Genomic DNA, 8630 nt, shown 5'->3' on the forward strand with positions numbered 1-8630 from the left:
GCTTGGGAGGAAAAAAAAAGAATTTAATCTGTCACTGAATACACAAAAATTCTATATTACCAGAGGGTCTTTATATAGAAATTTTGTCACTTAAAAAATGTTTTTTTTTTTTAAATTTTTTTTTTTTTCAACGTTTATTTATTTTTGGGACAGAGAGAGACAGAGCATGAATGGGGGAGGGGCAGAGAGAGAGGGAGACACAGAATCGGAAACAGGCTCCAGGCTCTGAGCCATCAGCCCAGAGCCTGACGCGGGGCTCGAACTCCCAGACCGCGAGATCGTGACCTGGCTGAAGTCGGACGCTTAACCGACTGCGCCACCCAGGCGCCCCTTAAAAAATGTTTTTACCCATTCATTGACTTGACTGCACCCTCCTTGTACTACCTCATGGTCTTCTGTTCATTACAGTACCTGTAATAATTCTCGACACTCTCCAGACTTGCAATGTTGAATACATCTAATTAAAAGGAAAAGAACAAACATCATCTATATTAAAAAGGATGATACAAATATGTTAATGACTAAAGCAAAATGGCAATACTTTCAATAACCTTTTAAATGCTAGAATGCCAATAAATTAGCTTGATAATTCTTAAATCTTGATAAAAGAATTCATACTATCTGGAAACTTATTTAAGAGACCTACTATACTAGAGAATAATAAATACTTTGATACTACGTACTATACAGTATAAATCAATTTCAAGTTGTAAGATTGGACTGTTGTTGCTGCTGTTTTAACCCTGTGAAACATTCCTGATACAAAGATCCATACCAAGTGTTTCTGAACAGCAGATCACTTTGCTAACAGGGCCAAAGTCCCTCTCTTCTTAAGTCTCAAAACGATTCAGTAAGAAAAGAGTTATATAATGGTAACGGGTAAGGTGGTCCTAGAACACTTATCTGGAAATAATGATGATTTCATAGAGCTCGACTGCCTGGTTACAATAACTAAAATTATTTACCTCGGCTTGGAATTCCAAGAATCTACTACATTTCTAATAACTTTAGAGAATAAGTTGTTAAGTCCAATTTAGGACAAAAGAAATATTATTGTGTATGTAATCCTCTTACTAAAAGAACTACACTGTTATAGTTAATCTTAATAAAAAATAGTTTCCTCCTATCTTAACACAGTATATAAACATGTATAAAAACACATACCGTAAGCATTTGTGCCTATACAAGTCAAATTAGATTATCATGAACTCCAAAGGACAAGTTCTGCTCACAAGATCTAATCACAAGAGTCTGACATTTATTACTTGAAATAAAGTAGCTTGGCCTGAAAAAATGTTTTAAATATGTACAGGCATGCTTTTTATTGCAAAAGAATTTGATCTCTACCACTAATTAGGATTAGGACAAAAGGGAAATGTAAATACAGATCTTCCTCAATTTACAGACAAATCCACTATAAGTTGGAAATATTTAAGTAGCCACCTGGGTGGCTCAGTTGGTTAAGTATCTGACTTTGGTTCACATCGTGATCTCACGGTTCGTGGGTTCGAGCTCCATGTGGGGCTCTAGTGATGACAGCTCAGAGCCTGGAGCCTGCTTCAGATTCTGTGTTTCCCTCTCTCTCCGCCCCTCCCCTGCTCGTGCTCTGTCTCTCTCTCTCAAAAATAACTTTAAAAAAACATAAAAAAAGAAAAAAGAAAAAATGCATTTAACACACCTAAACTACTGAACAAGAGATTATCCTCACCTACTTTAAACATGCTCAGAATGTTTAAAGGCCTTTTATAGTCATTATATAGGCATTATAGGCATTATAATGTTTATAGGCATTAGCCTATAGTTCAGCAAAATCATCTAACACAAAGTCTGATTTATAATAAAGTGTTGAATAGCTCATGTAACTTATTGAATACTATACTTAGAGTGAAAAATGGAATAGTTGCATGGGCACAGAATGGTTATAAGGTTATTGGCTGTTTAACCTGGTGATTGTGTTCAGCATTACCAGAGTATCATACCGCATATCACTAGCCCAGGAAAAGATAAATATTCAAAATTTGAAGTATAGTTTCTATTGAATGTATATCACTTTCACACCATTGTAAAGTCTGAAAATCATAGGTCTAACCATTTTAAGTTGAACCATGGTTAGTTGGGGCCAAACTTATGGGGTATACCATAGAAAGTTGTAAGCCAGATATCCCAACATCAATTAATGATTCCTAGTTGTTTGGTAAGAACTATTTATAAAGAGGGCATTTTCTGATCAAACCAATAGCTGTGCATTTCACCAGAAAGAATTATCTGTTTCAAATGATAGCTTTAAAAATATATATATAATTAGGTACACAATAGCAATTAATAATCAAATGAAGCGAAGTAATCATAAGGAAGACAACCTTTATAAAACAAACCTACCATTATAACACTTTGCAGAAGAGTTCATTTCCCTACTAACACTATAATAACAATCTAAAAAATGGGAAGGGATTATCTATTTCTCTCCTCATGCATACGGAGATTTATTTGCCATTTAATTTTTTAATGTATACACAGTAAAATTCATTTACTGTGATGTACAGTTCTTTGGGTTTTGACAAATGCATAGGTGTATCTACTGCCACAATGGGGAACAGTTCCATCACCTCCCAGAATTCTCTCATGATGCCTCTTTGTAGTCAGCCTCTGTCCCAACCCCAACCCTTGGCAACCATAATCTGTTCTCCACAGTTTTGCTTTTTCTTGAATGTCATATAAATGAAATCACACAGTATGTAGACTTATGGGTGGTAGTTTCCTTCAATCAGCAAAATGTATTTGACTGACTGATTCATTCATTCATGCATTCATTCATTTATTTCAAGTACCCTCCATGCGCAGTGTGGCTTGGAGGCTACTTTAATATGCCCAATGAGCTCGAACTCACTACCCTGAGATCACAAGTCAAATGCTTTACGACTGAACCAGCCAGGTGCCCAAAATGTATGTATTTTTTAAACAACTTCCTGCATAGGTTTTGCTAGAAGCTTTTCTTCATGTAAAGAAGAAAGGGCCATACCAACTTTCCCCTCATAGGCTAAAAGTGACATGTGATGTTCTAAATCACATAATATAGGGGCGCCTGGGTGGCGCAGTCGGTTAAGCATCCGACTTCAGCCAGGTCACGATCTCGCGGTCTGTGGGTTCGAGCCCCGCGTCGGGCTCTGGGCTGATGGCTCAGAGCCTGGAGCCTGTTTCCGATTCTGTGTCTCCCTCTCTCTCTGCCCCTCCCCCGTTCATGCTCTGTCTCTCTCTGTCCCAAAAATAAATAAAAAACGTTGGAAAAAAACAAAAAATAAAAAAATAAAATAAATCACATAATATAGTTGTATTTCAGAGTTGTGGCCTTCAGTCTATCTAAACCTATGTTACAACATTCCCATTTTATACTTTTATAATCTAAATTGGAGAATGTAGGCTCTTGAAGGGGGAAAAAACTAGTTTTGATTTTATGTGGGTCTTGACTCTTACCATGATTTCCTTTGATATCAAGCCACTTGGTTTTTTCCAAGACCCTTGTCTTCTTCAGAATACCATGGTAAGTTTGCCATTCTACTTCATGCTGCCTGGATCCAAACTGTTCCTTTGTTTTGGCATCAGTGAGATCTCCTGTAGATTTATATAAGACTTGAATCACAATGTAAAATAAGCCCCAGGGGGTTAAAAATTGTTTTTAAGTGCACACTAAAGGAACAAAGACACTTAAAGTACTCAACATGTATAAACATAACAACTTATGAGTCCATCTATGTCCACAGCAAGCCATTTAAAATAAGATTTTCTCAGCAAGGACTTTGTTTCTTCTGGGTTAGCAAGTGCCTGTTTAACCTCCTGTGATATTAGAAATGGGTTCTGAAAAAAAATTATCTTTAAAGAGAGCAATACAAAATGCATCATGAAACTCTGATAAAAATGAAAACTATAAGAAATTCCAACACTCTGGGCAGAAGCCTGATATCTATGACAACCATATTTCCACACCCCAAATCAGGGTATGTAATCTGACCAAGTGTTATTTTTACAGCAAGAAGCAATCTGGAAGATGTGGTTTGGACAATGAAACACCAACATTTCTAGAAAACTAAGTGTACAGTTGAAATTGAGGTTTCCTATAAAATGAGGACTGATACTCTATCATGTCAGCAGAGGTGTTCCAGTAAGGTGGGTGGGATATGAATCCCCCAGTAGACAAGACAGATGCTTTTTTAGCTTGTCCTTCAACACATTTGGGAGCAGTTAGTCCGGAGAACCCAAGCCACAGAAGTACCAAGAGATGAAGAAAAGTGTCCTGAGTCACTTTAAGCCTCAAACAATTGACAACATAAGGTTGACTAACGTTGTAAAACAAACAAACAAACAAACTGTAAATGTTAGTTAAAAAAAAAAAGATAACTTCTGATTTGTGGTTAAAGGACTTTCCCGAATCCTCTCTCAAATCCAGAACTACGACGACGACAAACAGGTACAGATATAAGATATAGTAAACGGCATACTAACTGATATCACGAGCCTTGCTTCTGCTTTGAGGGAACCTTGCTACTGCAAAGTTACTTGGATCTTGACTCAGTTACCCATGGCAAAGGTAACCGCAATGTCCCATCTCCTCTACAGAAGGACTCACCGGGGGCTGGGGCTATAGTGTTCCCAACGTCCCCGAAGTGAAAAGCTGCAGCCCAGGCTAGCATTCTACCATTCTGATCACAGAACAACACGACCACACGGCAACCCTCCCTACCTGTTGCCAGGACGAGAGCTGGTTGAATGATGCCAATAGTTTCTGAACAGAACTTCTCTAAGTCTACAGCTCTGCCTGGATCGCGAAACCTGCTCAGGTGAATGTCGGATATCTGCCGAAAGCAGGTATTAAACAGAGATATCTGAGTCAGGAAGAGGAAGCACAGACAGCAGGCGACCCGGCAGCTCTCTAAAGGCGGACGGAAAAGGCAAGGATGCAATGCAATAACGAACCCTCCCAAGGAAGGACAGAGTCCCCAGCCAGAAGTTTGGGGCCGCGGCAGTGACGCCCCCGCGGAAACTGCCGGCGTCTCACCCCGTCGGGCAGGCTCTGCACCCACCCCCCGCCGTGCTCCCGCTGCGTCACCTGCAGACCCCAGAAGATGTTGCTGGCTCCGGGGCCCGGAGCGGGGTGCGGGCTCCGGGGGGCGCGGGGCTGGGGCAGCGGCGAGGGCTGACCAGCCAGGCCATAGTGCTCCAAGAGCACTGCCGCCAGTGCCGCTGCCGCCAGCCCCGTGACCACCTTCATGGCCAGCATTGCGGCCATTCCGCCCGCTCCTGCGCTGCCCTCCTGGTCCCGGGTTCCCCCGGTGCGGCGCCCCCGCGAGCTGCTCTGGCCGCACTTCCGGACTCTATGGTCGCGCGGGGCCTAAAGCTCAGCTTGTCTGCCTCGGCTGCACCTGCGCCTCGCAGCGCAAATGCAGCTCGCCAGCCGCCCGCGTCTCGGGGCAGGGTTTGCAAACCGCATGCCGGGGAAGAAAAGGAAACTGAGACCTCCAGCACCAATCAGGGTTGCCGAGGAGTGGCAGGGAAAGGACCCTGGTCCGGGAGGCGGAAACTAGAGTCCGGGCTCCGCCTTAGTCAATCATTCCTGACCCCAGTGGGTCAGTTTCCTTACCTGTAAAACGGAGTTAATAATGCCTCCCGTGCGTACTTCACAGGTTTGTGAGAATCAAAGTATGTATGAGGACGCCTTTTAAATTACTGTACAAATGTGACAGATGGCTTTCTTTCGGCCCTTACGATTATTAACAACGTGCTTCCATAGGTTTTCAATACATGTAATAAGTATGTTTTGTGATGTTATTTGTACCTAAATCTGATTTCATATGCACTTCGCTATATCATATCCCGTTAGAGTGTTATACCTCTCATTTGATAAATTGTAAATACTCCCTATGGGCAGGTACAGGAGAAGAATTAGATTCAGGTCCTGCCCTTGATTTATCTAACCATTCTATTATTGTTGAACTTTTGGATTGTTTGTTATGTTAGGAATGTTCTAAACAAACATTGTTTTGAATAAACATATTGCTGTTCTGAATAAACATTTTTATACAAATAGCATCTTTTTTAACCCCTCTTTGAGTTATTTTTTGGGGGGATATGTTGCCAATATTGGAGTTATGCCAATTTCAATTTATTACATACTTTCCTGTGTACCTTTGGAAAGCAAGACATTGATATAAGCAGAAAATATAAAGAAACGTAAGTGGCTAAAAAACCATGGTTCTTTATCTTAGAAACTTATGTAGGAGACAAAAATACACAAATAAGTTTAATATAAGACCAATATGCCATTTGGCACAAGAGACAACCAGATATAAAAAGCTAGAGAAGGTTAAAACCAGTACAGATCACATCTTTGGAATCAGGAGGAGTTTAATTAAGGAAGTGGCATATAGAGGATGGATAGTATTTGAGTGGCAGAGATTGGGGGTGGGATGAGGAGAAGCACTTTCCACCAGGACCTAACATGAACCAAAGCATTAAGGTGAGAAAATGCAGGACAGCTTGAGGAAACAGTGAGTACTTCAGTCTGGGCTTGGGTATGCATAGAGGAATGGTAGTAATTGGACCAGATCTTTAGTTTGAGCCACATTTTAGAAGGCCTGTATAAATGTTAAGAGTGAAGATAGATCTGACAACAGCTTAGGGAACCGACTGGATAGAGGAGAGCTATGGCAGACAATCCTGTTAGAAGAATATTGGAATAATCTAGTGCTATGATCTGAATGTGTCCTCACAAAGTTTTTATGTTGAAATGTTAATACTCAATGTGATGGTATTTAGAGATAGGATCTGCCCTTGTGAACAGAATTAGTGCCCTTATAAAAGAGACTCTAGAGAGATCCCTCCCCCCTTCCACCATGTGAGGAGATAGTGAGAAGTCAGCAATCTACAACGTGGAGGAGAGCTTTACCAGAATCCAACCATGCTGGCACCTGATCTTAGACATCTAGCCTCCAGAACTGTGAGAAATAAACTTCTGTTTGCAACCCACCATTCTGTGATATTTTGTTTCGGCAGCCCAAATAGACCAAGATTGCAGGTACTGCATAATTATAAAGTCCTGAAGAAAGAAGATGGGAGAGTGACATTGAGATTAGAAAGGAAGCCTGGATAGCTCAGTTGGTTAAGCATTAGCCTTCTCAGCCTTTGGCTCAGGTCATGATTTCATGGTTCATTAGGTAGAGGCCCGCATCAGACTTTGGGCTGACAGCTTAGAGCCTGGAGCCTGCTTCAGATTGTGTGTCTCCCTCTCTCTCGGCTCCTGTCAAACTTTCCCTCTGTCTCTCTCAAAAATAAATAAACATTGTAAAAGAAGGATCAGATGTAAAATAATTGTAAAGACAGAAGCTACAGAATTTGACAGGTGATTGGATATTTGAGGAGAGAAAAAGAGATAGTTAAAATTTAGTGCCCAAAATTTGGAACCCAAGTGACAAAAGAACTAGGGCTATGGTGTATATATGGACAGCACTGTCCATATGAATAAAGTTTTAGTTTTGTCTAATACTGCAGTAGAAAAACAAATCTGTATGGATATCTTTAAACCAAATTTGGAGGATATGGTTGAGATGATCTGATTTAAAACACAGGCAATGTGGCATATAATATGGATTTGAAGAGACCTTGGAGGAACCTTAAAAATGTGAGAATCAGGGGTGCCTGGGTGGCTCAGCAGGTTAAGCGTCTGACTTCGGCTCAGGTCATGATATCACAGTTGGTGAATTCAAGCCCTGAGTCAGCTCTGTGCTGACAGCTCAGAGCCTGGAGCCAGCTTCAGATTCTGTGTGTGTGTGTCTCTCTCTGCCCCTCCCCTGCTCATGCGCTCGCTCTCTCTCTCTCAAAATAAATAAACATTATTTTTTTTAATATATGAGAATCATTTTCTAGAGATAGAATACAACAAGAAGCTATGTGATAGATGATAGGAACAGACCTGCTGTTAAGACATTTTGGACTGAGAAACTTGGTTTGAAGTTACAAAGGTCAGCAGTCTGGATTGCAGACACTGAATTGTCACCAAGCTGCTTCACTCACAGTGTTCAAAGTGAGGAATTATTAATTTAATGATGGTTAATGATTGTCCAAGGAAATACTGGTTTGACAGCTAATCACTACACATCATCATAAAAAGTGATTCTCAGTTCCTGTCAGTCAAAGGAGAAAGGTAGACTTCTTGTTATCTCATAAACAGAGCAAGTAGCATTTCACCATGAAAGCAAACTTTCCTAGAACTAAAGTCAAGGGGGAATGTATCACCTGGGCATTTCACAAACAATGTGCATTGTCATCAATAGTCATAAATTGAACTATGTGATTCTCATAAACATAAGTTGTTGAAATTAACCTTCAGATCACTACCCAAACTGAAACTCATTTCAGTACCCATTAAATATTAACTCTTCATCCTCCCTCCCCCAGCCCTTAATATAATGTTTTGATACATGTTATAGCATGTGTCAGAATTTCCTTCCTTTTTAAAGCTGAATAATATTTCACTGTATGAATATACCACATTTTCTTTATTCATTCATCTGTCGATGGTCATGTCGATTATTTCCATCTTTTGGCTATTGTGGACGCTGCTCCTATAATCATTAGCGGGT

General features: G+C 40.5%; 1 protein-coding gene across 3 annotated transcripts in view; it reads right to left on the reverse strand.

Annotated features, from left to right (window-relative positions):
- The window catches only part of TMEM62 (transmembrane protein 62), a 33875-nt gene extending 28413 nt beyond the window's left edge, over window positions 1-5462 (reverse strand). The window contains exons 1-4 of one of the 3 annotated variants that reach the window (XM_047075212.1): window positions 5102-5462; window positions 4736-4847; window positions 3472-3609; window positions 412-457 (exon numbers count right to left, since the gene is read on the reverse strand). In XM_047075212.1, coding sequence (XP_046931168.1) covers window positions 412-457; window positions 3472-3609; window positions 4736-4847; window positions 5102-5281 — 476 coding nt within the window. In that variant the 5' untranslated portion in view covers window positions 5282-5462. Of the gene's footprint in view, window positions 1-411; window positions 458-3471; window positions 3610-4735; window positions 4848-5101 lie in introns of those variants that run through there. The other 2 variants (XM_047075214.1, XM_047075213.1) reach the window with 2 other exon arrangements.
- Between the last annotated feature and the right edge of the window lie 3168 nt (window positions 5463-8630).

Source organism: Lynx rufus, unplaced genomic scaffold, assembly GCF_022079265.1.
Source record: "Lynx rufus isolate CCGP_SWC_20201006 ecotype Redwood Valley unplaced genomic scaffold, mLynRuf1.p SCAF_13, whole genome shotgun sequence".
Lineage (NCBI taxonomy): Eukaryota > Metazoa > Chordata > Mammalia > Carnivora > Felidae > Lynx > Lynx rufus.